Below are 20,291 nucleotides of genomic sequence, written 5' to 3'. Positions count from 1 at the left end.
GCCAGGGTGGGGGGCTTCCTGCTGCGCAATGCCTTGGCCGCGTCGGTCGCATGGGGTCCAAGTTAGACCACCTCGCCCTGCCGCTCACACCCGCCTTGACAGTCATACACTCGGGCACTAGCTCAATTTCGGAATGCTGAAATCGTCCAGATTACCAAGCGCATGTCTGTACAACTACATATGCAGCTCCATTCTAACCCCACCTCGCGCACACCACAGTAACAAGCTGCAGGTGTCTTCCCTCTTTTCATGATTTGTTTCTTCCAAGAACCCAGTACACGTTGTGAGAAGTAGTGAGGGAATAGTGGGAAGATGGTGGAGAAATTGCAAAGTTATAGCGGTACAGATGTAGAGACCTGTGGTAAGATGATGTCAGTCAAAGGCACACTTCCCACCGCATAGCGTCTGCGACGAGGACGTGAGCGGTGAGTATGAAGATGTGAGCCTGACTAGCCCCAGACGGCAGTGAGCGCCAGACGGCAGTGTGCGGAGTGACATTGTGGGCTCAGCAGCCGCCAGTTCGGAGGACACAGCGCTAGCCGCTGCTTATGCAAGGACCGCAGTGCCCTCGACAAGTTGTGCGTCGACCTCGGCAAGGCGCTCGCCTCCGCTGGCCAGGGTCAGTAGCTAACATCTCGAATCCATTGTATATCCGCTTCATGCACAACTTGCCATACATTTGACGTGATCCCGTTACTGTACGCAGCATCATACCGCAAGGTGCTTCTCCGTGGGCGTCAAAGCCCCATCCTCTGCCCAGTTCTCCTTGTGGCTCTTCTCGATGAGAGGCTTGAGGTACGCGTCCTTGTCCCACATGATGTATCGGCGGAGGAACCACGGTAGCCACGTCTTGACCTGGTACTTGCCAAACTCGGCAGTGCGGACGCTGAAAACCTCTGCGTTGTCAGCTTGTTATGAATATCAAACGCACGGTCAAGCTCTTCCAGAGTGAGGCCTTTCGTCTCTGGCACCCAAAAGAAGATCCAGACAAGGGCGACCGCGTTGAGCCCGGCATAGAAGCAGACTGAGATCAGCGCATTCCAGTGACGCTAACGCTACTCACATGCGCCCATTGTCGTCATCGCGCGCTCCATGCTCGGGAAGGTGAGGCCGAGGATGGCGGCGAAGAAGTTGTTGACGCACACGGCCCACGCCATGCCCTGCTCGCGATGAATGTTGGGGAATACCTCGGCCGAGTACATGAACGCCACTGGGCCCTCGCCAACCGAGTAGAACGCCGTGAAGAGGTAGATCCAGAACGCAATGAGCCCGGTGCGAAGCTGAGTGCGCGCCTCGTCCATGAGGAATGTGAGGCCGGTGGCGAGGAGGAACACGCACATAAAGGGAAATGTGGAGAGGAGTAGCGAACGGCGGCCGAACGTGTCGACCAGGAAGATGGCAGGAATCGTGCACACAAAGTTGAGCGCACCAAAGCCGAGCGACGCGAATAGCGCCTGCTCCACGGTGTACCCCGAGCGCACGAAGACCGTCGAGCTGTAGAACGAGATAATGTTGATGCCACACATCTGCTGTGCGATCATCACGGTCGATGCTGCGAGCGTGCTGCGACGGATGCGGGGGACGCGGAAGATGTCGGCGAGGCGAGAGAAGTAACTCTTGCCACCGCCCTGCTTCTTTTCGACCTCGTACAGTACGTGCGAGTAGTATAGGTCGCGCGCTGCAATGAGGGGGTCGAGGCGCAGACGGCAGAACGAGCGGAAGGCCTTGGGGTAGTCGTTCTTCTTCATCAGCCACCTTGGGGACTCTGGGACCAGGAAGATCAAGAAGATGAGGCTGAGGTGAGCTGGAAACCGCAAGCCGTACTCACGGAAGGGCAGGGATGAAGCAGGAGGCGAGTTGCAGCCGCCATGCGATGCGAGGGACATCCTTGACGACGCAGTTGGCTGCAAATCCGAGAAAAATGCCGAAACACGTCCACAGCTGCCAGCCCATGGTGAGCGCGCCACGGATGCGAGTCGGGCTCATCTCAGCAGCGTAGACGGCAACAGTTGCGGCCTTTGCGCCAAGCCCGACGCCCATGACTAGACGAACGGCGAAGAGAGCCTGCCAGGAATGCGTAAACGCCGAGCCAATGGGCGTGACGGTCAAGATGAGGGATGCGATGGAGATCTCGCCGCGGCGGCCGAAATAGTGGTTGAGCGGGTCAGAGAGCCAGACGCCGACGACGGCTGCGGCTGCGTATGGGGCACTGTTGACGAGGCCGACGAGCCACGAGTCGCGGAGGCCTGCAGGGCCGTCGTCGAGCGTTCTAGAGATGCCAAACTCAACGGGGAAGGACAGATTGGCTCCGTTGCTGCCTGTCTGGTCCCAACCCTGGCATGCCGCGCCGAGCGCACACATGAACATGGCAAAGTAGAGCTGCTTGGTGCCAGCCCACTTGTGCGTCGCCTCGTAGTCCAGCGCGCTCTTGTCCGCCGAGGTGAGTTCATCGATCTCGTTGAATTGGTCTGGTTGCCGAGCGACGAGCGCAGCCTTGACGAACAGGTCGGTGTGCTCATCTAAACCCTTCTCCTCACAGAAGGTCTTGGCGTCATCGATCACTGCCTCCTTCGACAGAGCCTGGAGTCAGCAGAGTCGGGACTAAGCGCACCTGGAGAGGGTTCTGGATCACGTTCACCGCCTCGATGGGGTGTGCAACGCTGGGGCGCCGCTCGAACTGAGCGTCCTTCGAGTCCTCGAAGTGGGTCATGTTGTGGAGGTGTGTGGGGATGATGGGGACCTCTGGGGCCTCGACCACTCGCCTTAAATGTTGAGTGAGTAGTTCATATCGCTTGCGGCGTCCCTGATGCGGACTTGGATGTCGAGGCGCAGATCAAAACGTCCGTGCGTCCCGCTCAGGGCCATGAGCGGAGCATGCTAAGTTCGGAGGGCCGGACATGTTTGAAGAGACGGGGGAGGGTTCAGAGTTGACAGAGGCGGGTTCAGAGTTGACAGAGGTGGGTTCAGAGTTGACAGGGGTGGGCAACGTTGGGTTTTGGGTGGAGCATGGTAGCGTCCAGGAAAACGCAACCATCCGATCATCCGTACATCCGAAGCCACCGCAAAAGGATCCGAAGCCGCAACATTCGCGGATGTTTGTGGCCCCCAATCACTCATCTTGGTCCACTTGGCCCACGGCAGAGCAAGACCGGCAGTCTCCCTGTCCTCGGTGCTACCTGTGTCGTCTGCGCCACCTGTGCTGTCGGCCCTGTCCGTGTCCTCGGCGCTCTCTGCGCCGTCTCCACCATATGGGCTCCCTAAGGTTAGAATGGACTAACCAGCGCGACAGCTCGAAAGCTCTGGGAAATCTGAGAACGTTCACATTGCAAATGGTCTAGGGATACCGAAATCTACAGAAGCGTGTATCCGCCATCAATGACAACATCCGAGCCCGTCATCCATCCCATTCCGCCCTGCGAGTCGCTAACCAAGGTGGCAACAAACTCGCCGATCTGCTCAGCCGTGGCGAAGCGGCCGACAGGAGTGCGTTTCGTCCACTCGCCCACCCATGCCTTGGCCTCCTCGTTCGGTGGGTTGGCGATCATGTCGGTGGCAACGTAGCCGGGAGAGATGCTGTTCACCGTGATGCCGAGGTGTGCCCATTCGGCCGCGAGAGACTTGGCCATCATGGTTACGGCTGCTTTGCTGGCGTTGTACGCCGTCTGGCGCTGGGGAGTCATGGCGACGATTGCGCTGATGGACGACACAAACAGGATCTGCTTGCCGAGCTGCTGCGCCTCGGGGCGGCCCGTAGTGCTCGAACCGACAGGGATGTCCTCGCCCAGCCACGAGCGAGCAAGAGCGCGAGCCAAGTAGTACGAGCCGAACGTGTTCACCTCAAAGATGCGGCGGAACTCGTCTGCAATCAGCGCGGGTCTGATCACACTGTACCGTCCGTGTTCTCGTGGGCGTCCTTCCACAGCGTGATGCCTGCGTTGGCGATCCCAATGTCCACCTCGCGGCCGTACGACTCCTTGACAGCCGCCAGCATTGTGTTCACCTCGCGGCTGTCCGACACCTCGCATTTGAACGCCTTGCAGACCGTGCCAAACTCCTTTGACAGCTTGTCAGCGACGGGCGTCGCATCTTGCGAAGTGTACGTGATGGCAACGTCGGCACCGGCTGCGATTAGCTAGTCGAGTGGACGGACACGCACCCTTCGCGATCGCACGCGCAATGGCGAGACCAATGCTTCGGCCACCGCCTGTGACGAGGACCAGCTTGCCAGAGAAGTCGAGGACGATGGGCATGGCGAGAGTGAGCAAGTGGGCGAGAGTGAGCAAGTGGGAGAGAGTGAGCAAGTGGGAGAGAGTGAAGCCATCGTGTGCTCGTCCGCTCTCTTTGAGTGTTGAGTGTGTAGGCTGTCGCTCACAATCAATCGCTCACAATCAACTGACGACGGACCTTTGTCCGGCCGGCCCGGAATCATCAATAAAACGTCCGTCCCAACGAACCAAACAGGGAGAACGGAGCAGCGGCCCGGAGTGTTCTAAGCCCTCCGAGGTGCTCGGCACTTTGGACAACAGGCTAACCACCGGATGTTGATTGTCTACCTTCACCGTCCCGCATCCACCCATAACCGTCCGTCTACCCAGTATATCATCCCCAAGATGCACAGCACTCACTTTCTCCACAACCATCTCAACGCCGCCCGCCATGACCGTTATCTCGACTCCACTCACCAAGTACGAAACCCACTACGACCCCACCAAGGTCCTCGACCACCCCGACTTCCGCATTCTCGCGCCCGGCGATGCGTCGATCAAGGACAAGACCGTCAACCTCGCCTGTGCCTATAACCCCGCTCACGAGGTGCACATGATCGCCAAGCCGACGCCCACCGCAGGGCCGGGGGAGGCGGTCGTACACGTCAAGGCTACAGGCATCTGCGGGTGAGTACCCCGTGCTGCTCCCAAACCTTACGCCAGCTCTGACGTGCACTTTTGGAAGCACGGCCACATCGGGCCGACCATGGTGGTGCGTGACGAGTGCGGTGCCGGGCACGAGTCGGCGGGCGAGGTCATTGCCGTTGGCGAGGGTGTGACCAACCTCACTGTCGGCGACAGGGTTGCGATCGAGGCTGGTGTGCCGTGCGGACGGGCAGACTGTCACTTTTGTCTCATCGGGCGGTACAACGCTTGCCCAAACGTCGTCTTCTTCTCGACCCCGCCATACCACGGCACCCTTACGCGGTTCCATGTCCACCCAGCCGCGTGGCTACACAAGCTGCCGGACAACGTGTCGTTCGAGGAGGGCTCGGTGTGCGAGCCACTCGCTGTCGCGTTGGCTGGCCTTGAGCGTGCTGGTGTCCGCCTCGGAGACCAGGTGATCATCTGCGGCGCAGGACCAATCGGTCTCGTCACCCTCCTCGCAGCGCGGGCGGCTGGCTGTGCCCCCATTGTCATCACAGACCTCTTCCAGTCTCGCCTCGACTTTGCAAAGTCCCTAGTCCCGAACGTACGCACAGTGTGCATCCAGAAGCACTGGACGCCTGAAGAGACGGCTACAGAGATCAAACGGGCTGCTGGTGGCGAGCTCAAGCTAGCTCTCGAGTGCACTGGCGTGGAGAGCTCGATCCGCAGCGCCATCTTTGTGAGTGTTTGCGAGTGTACGCGACTGGGCTGACAACAGTCGGTGGTGTTTGGCGGCAAGGTGTTCGTGATTGGCGTTGGCAACTCTGAGCAGACGGTACGTTTCCGACACACCCAGGCATTCTGACTTTAGTACCCATTTGGCTACATGTCGGCAAACGAGATCGACCTCCAGTTCCAGTACCGCTACGCCAACCAGTACCCGAAGGCGATCCGCCTCGTCGCCGAAGGTCTCGTCGACCTCAAGCCACTCGTCACCCACCGTTTCCCGCTCGAGCAGGCGGTTGAGGCGTTCCATGTCGCCGCTGACCCTTCGCAGGGCGCGATCAAAGTGCAGATTCAGGACTAGATAGGGCGTTAGTGCGCCGGATGCGGATGGCACATATCGGACATGGATGTATTGGGATCGCTTGACCGCGGAAGAGAGAATTTCAGCCAGGCCTGGGGGGAGCGCGCGCTGAGTGTGAGTGTGGCGTCCAGTGATCACGGTGTCACACGTCTCCGTCAGCCGTCAACATCCTCTAACCCTCTAAGCAGTCCCGCCTGCTTTTCCGACCCGTGCGCAGCAGAGCTGGGTCATGCTGTCGGAGATGGCCGGCGGAATGGGTCAGCAGCCAAAGTGGACGGACGTTTGGGTGCCAAAACCCTCCGAACCTCCGAGATGGCCCACATTACTTCATACCCTCTCGCGTTCCTCCCGCCCCTTCCTCCCAGAGCATTGCAATGCGGCCATCACCCACCTACAAGTCGTGCGATACGTGTCGGCGCAAGAAGGTACGCCCATTCGTGAGCCACTGCCTGACATTAGGTCCGATGCGCCCCCAACGAAAGCGCAGCGGATGGATCACCGTGCGTCGCTTGCGTCAAGGCAGGAGAGGACTGCACCTTCAACATCGGGTACAAGAAGCCCGGACGCCCGAGGTGGGTTACTGCGCGGCTCTGCTGATGGCAGCGGTGTACGCGGTGAAACCACTGCGCACAGCTCGCGGTCGCGGTCGCGGTCGCCGAGTCCATGGCGGCGACAATCATCGAGGGAGACTACTTCAATGCCGAATCGTGCAGCGCCCGCCAACACGCAACCTCTCGCCGGCGTATCTATCCTGACGGCAGGTTCTGGCTTACCTGACGCCGCCGCCCGAGTCCCCGACGACGCCGCTCCAGCTCCGGACGCGGTCTCGTTTGACCTGGACCCACCGTCCATCTCCCCACTGTTCACTTTCCTCACGGACGATGGCCAAACCGAGTCACCTCGGTCATTACTGGCTGGCCCTTCTTTCCCACTTGGTTCTCTCCCAGCAAGTACGCCAGCGATAATACACCCGGCGACGTTGGTGCCAACGGCCAGCACCGCCCCGCGCGCGCCCGAGACCGCCGCCCTCCCTACCTCACCCATCTCACCCAACACGCAGATCGAGGACGTCGCGTCGTGGGACGTTATCATGTTCTTCCTCAAGCTCTACCTCCAGTACATGCACTCGCTCTTCCCCGTGGTTCACAAACCGAGCTTTTTCGAGATGGTCGCAATGCGCGCAGACCAAACCGACCGCAACCTCCGAGCTCTGATGCTGGCCCTAGGTGAGTTGAACCTTCTAATTAGCAACCTGACAGTAGTGGCGTACACTATCGGCCAAGTCCCCCTCAACCGCATGCAGCCGATGTACAGCCGTGCAACTCTGGAACGACTGCAGCGCAGGTGTCACCGCGCGAGCCTAGTAATGCTGGACCGCAGCTACGCCGAGCCGACTTTGGTGCACGTTGGCGTCCTCATGGCGTGAGTACAGCTGTGACATCCACTGACATTAGCAACTACTTCTGCTGCCAGAGTCGTGGACAGGTACACCGCGCTCTCGCTCTGCTCGCCGAGGCATGTCAGCTGACATACTTGTTGCGCATGCATGAGGATAAGGATCAACCAAACATTGTGGACCGGGAACTGTGCCGGCGTATCTTTTGGCACGTCTATGCCGTCGACATGTGAGGGAATTCTTGGGAATTACCGCTGACACCAGTACAGAAGCGTGCGCCGGCAACATGGTCCATCTGAACGACTTTGAGGGCCTCCCATCGCTCCCGCTCGTCGTCGATGACGAGCTCATCACACCGCGTGGGGCATTCGAACAAGCCTCCGGCACAGTCAGCTACATGGCTGGATTCAACGGGTGTGTACAGCTGTTCCCTCTTCTCGCACAAGTCATTGTCCGCTCGAAGCGGCTGGCCATCCGCCAGCGACAAGGGCGGCTGCTGTCACCGGAGGAAGTCGAGGGCGAGCTATCGTGGGAGGCCGACCTTCGAGCCACACTTGATGGCATGATCGCGGCGCTCCCGCCCCAGCTACGCGCCGAATGGATAGACAATGGGGATGCCGAGTCAAGCTACGACGCCATCCTCGGCATGCAGCGCGCCAACATCTTCGTCACGGAATCCTCCCTGAGGATATGCTTGGTAAGTTTCCCACGCGCGGTTGTCCGCTCATCCCCCAGCTCGACTACATCTCAGAGATCGTGCCGAGTGAAGAGATTGCAGCTGCCCGCTCGTCACTAGCCCACCGCGCGTATGAAGCGCTCTCCAGCTTCCCGCTCGACCACCTGGCCGCCAACGGCGAGAGTATCGTGAGCACCTGAGTACCTCGACAGCAAAGCTGACCAACAGCGCGGCAAGATCTTCCGCATCGTCATGGCGCTGCTCAAGACACCCGACATGGATACCGCCTGGATCGACATGGTGCACAACTGGTGGGGTCTGTTCTCGCGAGTCAACTTTGTGCAGCTCGGCCCACCATCCATCCTGCTGGATAGCGAATCCGAGTGACACACGGCATCTATTTCATCCGGTAATCTAGGAAGAGTAGACAGACTAGAAGAGGGTCGAGTCGAGCTGCTGCACCGCGGGGCTGAGCGCCCACGTGCCGCCGTGGAACGGCTCCTCGATCTGGTCGAGGATGTCCTTGGCCTCCTTCATGCCCATATCGGCGGCAAACTGCACAATGTCGTACGCCCCGAACCGCTTGAAGTTGATCTCGGGGTGCGGCCACGCTTGAGCGCCGGAAGCTGCGGCAGGGAGGATGTATCGCACAGCAGCAGGGATTGACTGCCCTTCGGGGCCCTCGTATCCCCAGAGGTCGACGTCGACGCCTTCCTTTTGGCCGATCGCCACCATGCGCAGGTAGGCGACGAGGGCGAACGTGCTGTAATGGAAGCTCGTCGTGCGCTGAATCTCAAGCGGCTGGCTGCCATTTGCCGAGATGGTTGCGTCAAGGTGAGCCTTTTGGTCTTGGAGATAGCGGGATGCGGTTGCGTCGTCACCGAGCCAAGACGCCAAGGCGGCAATCTGCATGGCAGCAAAAGCTCCATGGTTGTTCTGGTAGCCCAACTCGGCCTTGCCGAAGGGGGAGTCGGTGAGCCACGTAAGGAACTGACGGTTCCAGTCCTCAAAGCTGGCCGCATCAGCCTCGCACCAGGCCTCGTCGTATCCCGTGTTGAGTAGCGCGACCGCGTCAATCACGTCCGTGTACTGCTGGGAAAAGTCGATGATGCCAATAAAGCGCCCCGTGTTGGCGCACGGAATGATCTGAGCATGCTGGAGGTTGGGGGTCATGCGCGTGGCCTCGTCGATAAACCACGTGCGGAGGACCTTGCCGGCGTGCTCGCGATATTTGTAATCGCCAGTGTACCACCATGCCAGCGAAAGCATGTAGGTCGAGTTCATCATGGACCCGCCGTCGCGGCGGTCCGTGTACAGGTCGACGTCGGGATTACGCAGGCCATCGCGCTGCACGTAAGGGCAAGTCTGGCTCGAGGACGGGTCGTTCCAGTTTGCGGGCCACCAGTAGGGAGCCTGAGACGCGTAGTCTTTCCTGGGATGAGCTGTTAAAAGATAATGTCACTCACTTTGTGCCACCTGGGACGTCAACCTTCTTTGAAGTGACAGTCCAAGGGCCCTGGGTCATCCAATAGTCGGCCAGTGTTAGGATGTTGGTAAGTTCAGTGCCGTATCCTCCTTGAGCAACGTCCTTTGCGGCTGAGAGCATGTAACTGCCGTCCAGCACGACGGTGTTTGGGCGAGTGCGTTTAACGCAACTGTTGGACTCGCCATTGCGCACGAGGCGCATTCCATTGGTGTGGGCATCGGAGCTTGCTGCCCGAGAAACGGGGACGGAAAGGGGTTTGGCCAAGACGCTGCCGACAAGGGCGAGGAGGAGGAGTGAGAGGCGCATCGGTCGGTTGCGCCAAAATAATGAGTGAGGGGAGAGAGAGAGTGGGATGTGGAGAAGAGGGCCAGTATCAGAAGAGTTTGACGAGAATGAAGGATGGTGTTGCTGTACGTTTTAATACCCAAAATGGGTGCGAGGATTGTAGCGTCCGAGCATCCGAGCATCCGAAGATCGCACAGTCCGTGCGAGCGGGGCTGAAACAGATGATCACCCATTGTAGGAGGGATATCAGTTGCGTCGTAAAGCTGGTCGTAAAGGCATAACTGGAAAGACGGCTCCGTCTTTACAGGCAAAGTAACACGCGTCAAAGCGTTCATGTACCATCCAGTGAATCAACCCAGTGTTCGGCGATGGCTGTTCCAACACCCCCTCGCACTGGCTCACACCACCGCCTTGGGAATACAGTACAACTGCTCTTCACAAAAGGATCCCGCAGATTGTCAGCCCCCATTGTCAGCTCACTGATCGTTGACGATGCACCACTGCTTCTGTCCCTGCCGCCTTTTGTACTTGAACGGATAAGATGGGCGGTCCAGCCCACGAGACTTGGCTTCCATAATCTGCCCCACTCCTTGGTCAAACCTGAATGTGACGGTGACCGTGACCATACGATGGATCGTATGGTGGCAAGGAAACGCAACCATCCGAAACCGCCGCCACCACCAAAAGACCACCTGCTACTTTTCCATCTTGGACGATTTGGGGTTCCGCTACCTTGCGCTCGCGTTCACGTGTGAATGTGGACGGAGCAGACCGCCCCGAATGGAATCCCCACAGCAACCGAGGTCAGATGACGGCACCGCATCGGATACAGAGTAGCCATGCAGACGGCTGTACTCGATGTTATCAGTGGCGGCGTGGCGGTGAATCAATGTCAAAACACAAAGGAAATCGGTAAACCGTTCCGCATTCCAAACGGACAATTATCGGCCATTTACCAATCTCTCAATCAATCTATCAACTGACCGACCTCGACTTGGGGATCGTGGGGATGACAATAGATGTCACGCCTAAACGCCTCCTCGCTTGCCACGGTTGCTTGCTTCTTGCTGACTCGCTCACAACCTGTCAGCACCGCTTGGCTATCTGCCTCTCGGTTTATGCTACCCCAACTCTTGCCCAGCCTCAGGCTCGCACTGTACGCTAGTCCTGCCACCCTCGCCACCCGGCCTCTACGCATATATATACTGGTTAGTCTGATACCCAACAACCACTGCTCCACGCACAACACTTCCACGTACGCACACACCCACACACCTCACACTAACCCAAGGATGGTCTCGAACACTGCCTCGCCATACACCTACTCGAGCCCCGCCCCCGAGCCCGAGCCCATCTCGCCCATCGACCCGTTCCCCCCGCTTCCTAACACCGGGGAGGGCTCGTAGTGAGCCGGCGGCGGGCTGAGTCGTTAGTGCTGCGAGCGAAGGGAGAACGCGCAAGTCGAGAAGGACGAGGAGAACTGCCAGAACAAGGACACGACGGAAGGAGCAACGCGGCAGTCATGTTAGTTTATGCAGACGAAATCGTGGCACATGTCTTGGGACTTGGATGCCGAAGATGAAAGCGTGGGTCCAGCAAGTCTGCAACCCTCCAGGAAGTCTGCAACCCTCCACACGAGTCAAGAATTCCATCGTAGATGCGTACAATCTATTGTTGTGTACTGTACAGAGTGTGTCCGTGGCAAGTTATAGCTGTGTCTAACGCCTCTTTGCCCCTCTAAAAGGGCAGACGACGGATCTCGTCGATCGTAAAGCCGTGCTTCCAAAGTGTCTCGGGCTTGAGGTCCTCGACTTCCTGGTCCAAGTGGCGGAACAGCGGCTCACGGAAGCTGTCAAGGATCTCACGCATCTTCTCGGGCGAGTACTTGGTGTCGTCCATCATACAAGCACGGAGGAACTCCTGGTATCGCTCGAGGCCGTCGTGGATCGCCGCATGGTCGGCCTTGTGCTCTGCACCGTCACGGAACGCCGGGTGCTTGTGCGCAAGCAGCGGGAAGATGTATGCCTCTTCCTGTATGTCAGCTCTATTGGGGTAGATGGACGTACAATAGAGTGGTGGTTGCCAAGATGGATGACGAGGTTGTAACTCTCGCGCAGGAACGCCTTGAGCGAGTAACCAACATCGGCATAGTCGGATGCATGCTCGTACGAGTTGGTGAACGTCCGTTTGTGCGAGTTGTGGAACCGCTCCATGCCCTTCCACGCCGCGTTCCAAGCGTACGCCTCGGACGGCGAGAGCTTGGGACGCGCCTCGGCTGCCTTGGAAGTCTCAGCCGTGGCAGGGGGGCCCTTGGTGGGCGCGGCAGCGTCAGAGTTGGTAACGGTGGTGGAGAGTGTAGCGCTCATGGCGGTGGGGATCTCGGTGCGGTGGCGGATAAGAGAGCGAATACGAGTGAGTGTGGATAGATGTTTGCGAAACATTGATGAGATCAAGTTGAGCGGCGAGATGGGGCTCTTTTATGCCTTTGAGCGATCGCGTCTTGTACGAGTAGGTTTGTTAATGACCGAAGGGAGCCGATAACAGGTTATCTATCTGTGTCCAAGATGACTCATCAAATCTAATGGCTGACCTGGGGCCTCCTTGGGGCCTGATACCGTATTCACGTCAGCCAACCACATTCCGCCCAATATGAAGCACGTTCCGGCGTCTTCTACGTCCGTGTCCGCTTCTGCATATGTATCATGCGCTGAAACCTTGGTCGACATGCGCATCCCAGCCTGCAACTTGTACGCTTCATGTCAGCAGCAAACCAAGGCTTGTGGCAATCAGTCCAGGATCTATGAACGCAACATATTACATAAGCATTCCGCACCAACCCCCTCTCCCCACACTCTCTACTCCTTGGAAATCAGATAGTCGAACACCCGCTTGAGCATGAAAGCAGACTCCTTGGGCGTGCGTGTAAAGTCGGGACTCGAACGGTCGACGCACGTGATCCCAAAGCGGCTCCTGTACCCCTGAAGCCACTCAAGGTTGCTGCTGTCAGTCCGCGCTCCACGCTCCCCGCTCGCCACTCACTCCATGAGGCTCCACGCCATGTAGCCGGCAACGTCGATCCCGTCCTCAGTGCGCGCAAGCACAGCCTCGCGGATGTACCCGGCGTAGTAACTTTGGCGCGCCTTGTCCTCGACAGCTTGATCAATCTCCAGCTTGGTCTCGCCATCCACCGCGTACCCGTTTTCTGTAATGTACAACCGGTGTCCCGACGATTTGAGGTATCGCTTGTCGATGTACTGTATGAGAAGGCGGAATCCCCATGCGACGTCGTATGGGTGGCCGTTCTCGCCGCGGCGTCCGATGGGTACCCCGTTCTTCTCAGCCACACGCACCTCCAGCCCTAGGGCGCGGTCCCGCCCGCTTGCTCCCTTGAGTGGGCGCACCTCGCCCGTTGCGTAGAACGTCGAGTAGTGGTTGAGCCCAAAGAAGTCGTTCGAACCCTTCACTATCGCCCACTCCTCAGGAGTAAAGTTGAGCTTTGTACGGTCAAAGCGCTTGTACATGCTTTCAGGAAAGTATCCGTGGTCTGGGGGTTAGCCCTTGAGCCAGATATCAGTATGCGGCGACTTACAGATCGGGTCGGCAAACTGGCCGAACATCTGGTCGAGAGAGTCTTGTGCCGCCTCGATAGCTGCCGGCGAGTCATCGATTGGAACAACATAATCAACGTTGAGCGTGATACCAATCTGTCCGCCCTGCTTTGGCTTGAACTCGCGGCGGTAAAGGTCAACAGTGCGTGCGTGTGACAACAGAAGCGACTTTGTGTACGCGATCGACGTGTCCTCTGTCCAGGTGTCGGCCTTCATGCCCATGATATTGAACATCATGTAGATGACTGGCTCGTTGATTGTGATCCAGTTGGTCACACGGTCACCGAGGCGCTCAAACAGCACGCGAGCGTATGCGACAAAGTCGTCGACCAGCTTTTCCGGGTTCTCAAACTCGCCATAGCGCTTCTGCAGCTCGTACGGGGTATCCCAGTGGAAGATGGTCACGAACGGCGTAATACCTTCGGCAAGGAGAGCGTCGACCTTGGGTCAGAGGAGAGACCAACCAAATGACTCACGAGGTTGGAGTAGTACTCAATGCCCTTCTCGTTCACCGGGTCGTCCTTGCCGCCTGTGGTCAGTCAGACCGCCCTGGCTGCTGCGACTCACCTAGAGGCTTGACGCGGGGCCAAGAGATCGAGAAACGGTACGTGTTAACACCATACTGCTTCAACAACTTGATGTCCTCGCGCCAGAGGTTGTAGCTGTTGACAGCGTCATCGCCGTTATCCATGTTATTCTCGTGAAGGTAGACGTCCCAGATACCCGGGCCCTTGCCGTCTTGGTTCCAACCTCCTTCGATTTGGAAGCTCGCAGTCGACGCTGCGTACGCGAAATCATGGGGAAGAACACCCTTGAGGGCCTTGTCGCCAGTGATGACGTCCTCGGTGAGGAGGGGGATTGAGTCGTTGGGGTCAATAGTCATGGCTATAGAGGTAGTGGTAGATTGACAGCTGGGCAGTAAAAGACGGTGTTGAGAAGCGAGGGAATCCATGCAGACAGAGTGGCTTTAAGAATCAAAGTGATCTCTAGGTTGACCTTTCAATGCCGGGAATAGAGGTGGGCTTCCCACTGCGGCACTTCATTGCGGAGTCGAATGACCTAGAGATGATCCGTTGTTAATCCGACCTGGTTCCGGATCCCGTCTACTCCTCCAGGTGCATCAGCTTTTGCCCCCCAACCATCTCTTGCGACGGGGCTTTGACTTTTTATCTGTCATAGGTCGCAGTCTTGAGAGGTTAAGAGTTGGTACTTGATACAACTAGATGACTAAATGACTAAATGACCGGGGTCTAACGGTGATTTTCTTCAAAGCGGCGGCTATTTGTCTTCCTCATTCCAACTTGTCCCAGGGCTAAGCTTGCCCCCCCTCACGAGTACCGCCACCAGGAGCTTTGTACTGCCAACTATTGGTTAGTCACTTACTTACAAACACCTACATCTGTACTTGACATTACACTCTTCAATACCCCGGTGTCGCACAATGCAAACCACTCCTGATCCACATCCACCAAAGCAGAGACAAGCTTGTATCGGTTGCCGGTCCATCAAGGTGTGCCTGGTCATGGCTATCGCTGACAGCAGGCTAAATGTCAACAGACAGATACACTCGTTGTGCCATGCGCGCGGTGCAGTACGTCCACGACATGTACGCGCTGATACAGAACGTCTCGGTATCTCGTGCGAATTCACACGGCAGAAGCGAGGTCGCAAGTCAAACGCCGAGTGAGCATGATCTGAGTCATACTGACGGCTGGCGCGAGAGGTTGCGAGAGGGGCGAACAGCGAGGAGCGCATCTCCTCCTCGCCGTAACCTTGGTCTGGAATACGACCAAGCACTTTCCAGACCCAGACCCTCTGAATACCACAGAAAAAGTGGGCACACCGACACCATCGCCCCTGTTCTATCCTTCATGGCGGGTGGATCGACGCCATCTGTACGGCCGACGCCACGCTCCGATGTGTCCCCCCTCCACCACTCAGCTCCCACGCATGTAGAGCGCAGCGCGGTGCGGCCCCCTGGCAACCGCGTAGACGTCAGCGAGTACCTAGACCCTGGAGAGGGCCAGCCGCTACTCGAATTAACCACTGGCCGGCGGAGCATGGACGATCCGCGTGAGAGACTTGTAACGTCTGCATAGCTTATCACAGTTGCGCTGGGCATTGTGAGCGCAGCAGAAGCCCGCACATTGGTCGACTTGTTCCACCAGCACTTGAACCCGCCTCTGGCTCTGCTAGACCCGACATGTGAGTGTATCATAGAGTTGCAAGCTCACGCAGATCACACCCTCGCATTCATGCACGAAACGTCATATGCGCTCTTGACCGCGGTCATCGCTGCGTCTGCAAAGTTCTTCCACGGACCCGAGGTGTACCGCTTGCTCCTTGACCACGCTCAGGTCCTCATCAACCGCGCCGTCGCCGAAGGACATTGCGAGATTGGCATGATCCAATGTCTCATGGTGCTGAGCCACTTCAAAGAGACGAGGGACCGCACTGCATGGATCAAGATTGGCATGGCGCTGCGCTTCGCGTACCAGAACGGCCTTCACAAAGCTCTCCAGGAAGTGGACGGACCTCAGGGCGAGGATGCGCGCGCTCAACTCGTAAGTCCCTTTTGAAACCAGGCCTAATGTCCCCAGAACCTCGAGCGAACGTGGTTCTGTCTCAACTGCTTTGACAGCACGTACAGCAACCTCTTCCTGCTCCCCATCACCATACCTTCACACGAGCGAGGAGACGTTGACAAGTGGGCACACAACCACTTGGAACTTGGCCCCGCAAGCGACCTCCGACTAGCGTGCAGCGTAGAGTAAATTCAATGTTGGCCAAGCTGACCTCGAGGTTCCTCAAGAATTGTGCGCAACTACATGCGCTCAAAGTCAACCCTACGACCAAGGCATACCGCGCAGTAATCCTACCCCAGCTTCTCTCCGAAGTCGACCGGCACCTGGACAAGTGGTTCACGGGGCGGTTATGTGAGTGCGGCGTTTGAAGGCGCTCACACCAGCCCGACTGGCCGAGCATGAGGAGACCTCTCTGAAGATCAGCCAGTTCTCACAAGGCTTGACAGTACGGATGATGCTCATCGACGACGACATCGACACGGCTCTTCACCTTGCACAGGGTCTCGCTCTCGGCAGTACGGTTGTCGGGTGGGTCGAGTTGATCGCCACGCACGGCAACTTTCTTTACTGCCAGGACACGACAAGCGTGCATCTCGCGCGACTGGTTGTTTTCTTTCACAATGTGAGTGGCAGCCTGTGTGTAGACTGACAGTAGCTCTTTCGTCGCTTCACATCCGCACAACAGTCGCTCGTAGTCGACCTCATGAAGCGTCTCAACACTGCGTGTCTTTCTGTGCCGAACATGGGCACAGAAGGCGCACCAGCCTTCGTTGCTCGACTTATCCAGCGCGTCCTTCGATCCCTCAGCACACGGTCGATGGTTCCATCTCGGGCAGCGAGCCCTAGCCTTGCGCAGCCAGAGTTGTCGGAAGCTGTCATGACTGGTCTTGTGAGCACAACCACCAGTCCGCGGCTGACCACAGGACGAGTTCTTAGCGACCATCACAGCGCCCGAGCTTAGCACAGGCGATGGGCAGTACTGGTGAGTTGCGCCCGCCCAACAGCAGCTAACAGCAGGGCGACACTCTTTGGTGACACGCTTGACGAGTTCCCGTTCATCGGCCATGACTAACTACTCCATGCTTGTCACCTGGTCCTGTACATTAGCATGCTGCACGAGGGGGAGGGGGAGGGGGAGGGGGAAGGGGCTGACACCCACCTTGCTAGCTTGGTGCTCGCGCTCGACAATCTTCTCCTGGTTCTTGACAAACTCATCGACACCCTTCTTCTCGACAGCTCCGCCGTACATGTAGTAGTACCATCCCACAATGCCAGCGCCGAGTGCAAGGCCGAAGGGAACGAGGTCTGGGGTTAGTTGGACAAGGCTGCAGTGTATTCTGCCGCTTGCTTCTGCAGGCCAAGGACAAGGCTGAAAGGCCTGTGAGCACATGACCACTCACTCTTGCTCTGCTGTGGGGCAGGCTTGGGAGCCTCGCTCGAGTTGAAGCGCACTGCAGACTTGGGTTAGCAATGGCGTGAATGGGACACACGGATCGGGACGCCATACGGCGAGAGATACGAGGACCAACGCGGAAAAGCATGCTGAGTTGAGTTAGAGTTGAGTTGTGAGTTGTGAGTTGTGAGTTGCAAGATGTGGAGATGCGTGGCCGGACGACGTCATGATATACCTTGGTCACCGTTGTGTTGGAGAGAAGCACGTGAAAGTGGGGGAGGTCGCAACAGGCATTGAAAGGAGGCGTCATGAGAACAAGACAAACCTCGGCATGTCACCTGGTGTCACCGAGGCGGGGCTCGCGTGGAGATCAACCGCTACTCCGCTTTTAATCAATCGGCCGAAATAGTCATCGTCGTCTCAATTCAGGAACTCGAATCATTCTGAATGCAAGCGACTTTACGAGAGCGAGACGTTCTCTCCGTAGCACGGGGGAGCCTAGAGATGCTGACTCAGAACTCTCTCGCCGCAAGCAGTGCGCCCAATCCACCGATCCACTCTGTCTCCGGCCGAATCACTGCCAGCGGATGGCTGCCGAGATGATGATTCTAGTTGGTGTCGCAATGATCAACAATCCTTGCCATTCGGCCTGTCAAGTACTTGGACCTGAAATGAGGGGCTTGCCAAGCCAAGCCTCGGTCTAACATTCATTTCCAGTCTCGGCCTAAGCCGTTCACTTGGGGACATTATATTTTCCGATAGCGCTCTCTGACCTGTTTACCATCACTCAGATTCCATGACAGCTCCAGCGCCAACACTGGCTGTACAGGCTACCTTACGCCGCGACAGCTCGGAAGAAGCGTCGCCGTCGCTCGGTACGCCCAACATGACCAACGACAGCAAAGAAAAGGTCGCGCTCAGCGAGGTACCAGAACCCCCTGTTGCTCTTCTGCGCGCCGCTCCAGGTCAAGGACAGCCCATGCAACCTGGTGGGCCAGGAGCACCGCTTCCAGTCGAGCTACCACTCTCTCGTCGCGTTCTTCTCGTCGCCATCACAATGTTCGTCATCGTCCTCGGCGCTGGTGGACAACAGGGCCTGAACATTGCCCTGCCCAGTATGCAAAAGGACTTGAACATTGCCCAGAACGACTTGCAGTGGATTTCCTCCGCGTATGGCCTGGCGTCAGGATGTCTCGTACCTCTCTCAGGCCGCATTGCCGATGTCTACGGCCGAAAACTCTGCTTCATCATCGGTGTCGGGTGGTATTCCGTCTTCAACCTCATCGGCTCATTCCTCAATCACCGAATCGCTGTCATCGTCACCCGCGCCCTCACTGGCATGGGTGCCTCCTTGAGGTGAGTCACAATCCCAATCGACGACGTGGCTGACATCAGTGCTCCCTCGGCCTTTGGCCTGATTGCAGCCAACATTCATGGCAAGAACCGGGCCACTGCATTTGCAATCTTCAGCGCAGGTGCTCCTCTAGGTGCAGGTGCCGGTATGATCCTCGGAGGTGTGTTCACCGCCTACACTGAGCCTGGTTGGCGCGCCGTGATGTGGTTTTTCGCTGGCCTCGGCTTCCTCGCCACAGTACTGGCGTTTGTTTTCGTGCCAAAGGACAGGCTCAATCCAGGCGCCGACAAGCGTATCGACATCCCGGGCGCGATTCTCGTCACCGCAGGTCTGGTGCTGTTTCAGTTCAGCATCTCGTATGGATCCAGTGCAGCCAAAGGCTGGAGGACGCCTTGTGAGTGACTCTAATGAGCAACCCTGATCCCAGACATTCCCGCTCTTTTCTCAGTGTCCGTGATCCTCCTCGCTACGTTCTTCTTCTGGGAGTACCACGTCCAGCACCACACGAACCGCCCGCCACTCATCAGCCTGGCACTCTTCACGCGCGCAAAGGGCCGCCTCGCCGCCATGTATCTCGTCGGATTCATCGCAATGGCAGGATTCGTCAGCATCATCTTCAACGCCACTCTCTTCTACCAGCAGGTCCAGGGCGTTAGCCCCATGACTGCAGCTCTCCGGTTCCTCCCCTGCACTGTGTCTGGCCTGATTGCCACGCTGTCGCTCTCCAAACTTATCCACATTGTCCCAGGCCGAATCATCATCTGCACTGGGTTCCTGTGCACTGGTATAGCAGCTGTTTTCCTGGCCGTTTCGAAGAGAGACCAGCTCTACTGGACATTCCCGGTGAGTCTACCCCTGGTCGCTTGGTGCACAGCTGACGCGAAACAGTTCAACGCCATGTGGCTGGTGATCCTGGGCGTTGATTTGTGAGTTGCGTTAGACAAAGAACAAGGGCAGGACGCCGCTAACTTGAGCCTGATGGCAACCGGCGCTGCTTTCGTCTCGCGATTTGCTCTTCCGCAGGAGCAGAGTGTTGCTGGAGGTAAGTGTACATGCATCCTCGCAACGTACACGACCGCTAACCTCAGCGCTATTCCAGACCCTTGTTCAGCTCGGTGGCGCACTTGGCCTCGCCCTCACGTCAGTCATGGCCACTACAGAACGCCAGAAGGCGCTTGCCAAGGGGATGGATTACATCGACGCGTTACACAAGGGCCTTTCCGCGTCATTCTGGCTCAGCGCCGCCCTGAATTTTACCGTCTGCATTATCGCTCTTATCATCCTCCGTGGCTTGGGTATTGTTGGCGGCCACGGAAAAGGCGGCAAGCCAGGAGCTGCACCAAAACCGCCGAGCGAGCCAACGTCGGCTGCGACGTCCGACGACGACAAGGACAAGGAGACGGAGATTGACGAGGAGCGCAAGGAGCGCAAGGAGGAGGTCTAGATGGGTTTATAATTGCAAGGAGGAGGTCTAGATGGGTTTATAATTACCATGCATGCCACCCTGCACCAACTCCTCTGTCATGATCTTGCGTTGAGCGAACCTTTGTGACAATCGGGCAGCCTCA

General features: G+C 57.8%; 10 protein-coding genes across 10 annotated transcripts; 4 read left to right on the top strand and 6 right to left on the bottom strand.

Moving 5' to 3' along the window:
* Nucleotides 1-708: 708 nt before the first annotated feature.
* On the bottom strand, nucleotides 709-2,710 carry CcaverHIS019_0608790 (uncharacterized protein; the record flags this gene model as incomplete). Its single annotated transcript, XM_060603386.1, has 5 exons — nucleotides 709-896; nucleotides 932-1,024; nucleotides 1,064-1,794; nucleotides 1,829-2,580; nucleotides 2,612-2,710. The coding sequence occupies 5 exons, from the start codon at nucleotides 2,708-2,710 to the stop codon at nucleotides 709-711; spliced, it is 1,863 nt and encodes a 620-aa protein (XP_060459685.1).
* A 640-nt stretch (nucleotides 2,711-3,350) lies between these two features.
* CcaverHIS019_0608780 (uncharacterized protein) lies at nucleotides 3,351-4,250 on the bottom strand (the record flags this gene model as incomplete). The annotated part of the gene is made up of 3 exons (XM_060603385.1): nucleotides 3,351-3,859; nucleotides 3,892-4,122; nucleotides 4,157-4,250. 3 exons carry the CDS (start codon nucleotides 4,248-4,250, stop codon nucleotides 3,351-3,353), a joined length of 834 nt encoding a protein of 277 aa, XP_060459684.1.
* Nucleotides 4,251-4,656: 406 nt separating this feature from the next.
* On the top strand, nucleotides 4,657-5,940 carry CcaverHIS019_0608770 (uncharacterized protein; the record flags this gene model as incomplete). Its single annotated transcript, XM_060603384.1, has 4 exons — nucleotides 4,657-4,892; nucleotides 4,929-5,592; nucleotides 5,632-5,688; nucleotides 5,725-5,940. The coding sequence occupies 4 exons, from the start codon at nucleotides 4,657-4,659 to the stop codon at nucleotides 5,938-5,940; spliced, it is 1,173 nt and encodes a 390-aa protein (XP_060459683.1).
* A 374-nt stretch (nucleotides 5,941-6,314) lies between these two features.
* On the top strand, nucleotides 6,315-8,399 carry CcaverHIS019_0608760 (uncharacterized protein; the record flags this gene model as incomplete). Its single annotated transcript, XM_060603383.1, has 8 exons — nucleotides 6,315-6,365; nucleotides 6,400-6,512; nucleotides 6,544-7,166; nucleotides 7,203-7,362; nucleotides 7,395-7,565; nucleotides 7,601-8,033; nucleotides 8,072-8,200; nucleotides 8,241-8,399. 8 exons carry the CDS (start codon nucleotides 6,315-6,317, stop codon nucleotides 8,397-8,399), a joined length of 1,839 nt encoding a protein of 612 aa, XP_060459682.1.
* Nucleotides 8,400-8,444: 45 nt separating this feature from the next.
* Nucleotides 8,445-9,804, bottom strand: CcaverHIS019_0608750 (uncharacterized protein; the record flags this gene model as incomplete). The annotated part of the gene is made up of 2 exons (XM_060603382.1): nucleotides 8,445-9,444; nucleotides 9,479-9,804. The coding sequence occupies 2 exons, from the start codon at nucleotides 9,802-9,804 to the stop codon at nucleotides 8,445-8,447; spliced, it is 1,326 nt and encodes a 441-aa protein (XP_060459681.1).
* A 1,716-nt stretch (nucleotides 9,805-11,520) lies between these two features.
* CcaverHIS019_0608740 (uncharacterized protein) lies at nucleotides 11,521-12,149 on the bottom strand (the record flags this gene model as incomplete). The annotated part of the gene is made up of 2 exons (XM_060603381.1): nucleotides 11,521-11,814; nucleotides 11,850-12,149. 2 exons carry the CDS (start codon nucleotides 12,147-12,149, stop codon nucleotides 11,521-11,523), a joined length of 594 nt encoding a protein of 197 aa, XP_060459680.1.
* A 489-nt stretch (nucleotides 12,150-12,638) lies between these two features.
* CcaverHIS019_0608730 (uncharacterized protein) lies at nucleotides 12,639-14,274 on the bottom strand (the record flags this gene model as incomplete). Its single annotated transcript, XM_060603380.1, has 5 exons — nucleotides 12,639-12,780; nucleotides 12,823-13,327; nucleotides 13,373-13,832; nucleotides 13,868-13,920; nucleotides 13,959-14,274. 5 exons carry the CDS (start codon nucleotides 14,272-14,274, stop codon nucleotides 12,639-12,641), a joined length of 1,476 nt encoding a protein of 491 aa, XP_060459679.1.
* Nucleotides 14,275-15,262: 988 nt separating this feature from the next.
* Nucleotides 15,263-16,962, top strand: CcaverHIS019_0608720 (uncharacterized protein; the record flags this gene model as incomplete). The annotated part of the gene is made up of 8 exons (XM_060603379.1): nucleotides 15,263-15,464; nucleotides 15,501-15,596; nucleotides 15,630-15,955; nucleotides 15,992-16,161; nucleotides 16,194-16,327; nucleotides 16,360-16,598; nucleotides 16,632-16,865; nucleotides 16,900-16,962. 8 exons carry the CDS (start codon nucleotides 15,263-15,265, stop codon nucleotides 16,960-16,962), a joined length of 1,464 nt encoding a protein of 487 aa, XP_060459678.1.
* An 86-nt stretch (nucleotides 16,963-17,048) lies between these two features.
* On the bottom strand, nucleotides 17,049-17,679 carry CcaverHIS019_0608710 (uncharacterized protein; the record flags this gene model as incomplete). Its single annotated transcript, XM_060603377.1, has 5 exons — nucleotides 17,049-17,072; nucleotides 17,136-17,281; nucleotides 17,377-17,427; nucleotides 17,467-17,518; nucleotides 17,605-17,679. The coding sequence occupies 5 exons, from the start codon at nucleotides 17,677-17,679 to the stop codon at nucleotides 17,049-17,051; spliced, it is 348 nt and encodes a 115-aa protein (XP_060459677.1).
* Nucleotides 17,680-18,165: 486 nt separating this feature from the next.
* On the top strand, nucleotides 18,166-20,167 carry CcaverHIS019_0608700 (uncharacterized protein; the record flags this gene model as incomplete). Its single annotated transcript, XM_060603376.1, has 6 exons — nucleotides 18,166-18,725; nucleotides 18,765-19,117; nucleotides 19,151-19,566; nucleotides 19,612-19,649; nucleotides 19,698-19,765; nucleotides 19,812-20,167. The coding sequence occupies 6 exons, from the start codon at nucleotides 18,166-18,168 to the stop codon at nucleotides 20,165-20,167; spliced, it is 1,791 nt and encodes a 596-aa protein (XP_060459676.1).
* Nucleotides 20,168-20,291: the final 124 nt, after the last annotated feature.

Source organism: Cutaneotrichosporon cavernicola, assembly GCF_030864355.1.
Source record: "Cutaneotrichosporon cavernicola HIS019 DNA, chromosome: 6".
NCBI classification, from domain to species: Eukaryota; Fungi; Basidiomycota; class Tremellomycetes; order Trichosporonales; family Trichosporonaceae; genus Cutaneotrichosporon; species Cutaneotrichosporon cavernicola.
This window is presented reverse-complemented; position numbering and strand designations above follow the sequence as displayed.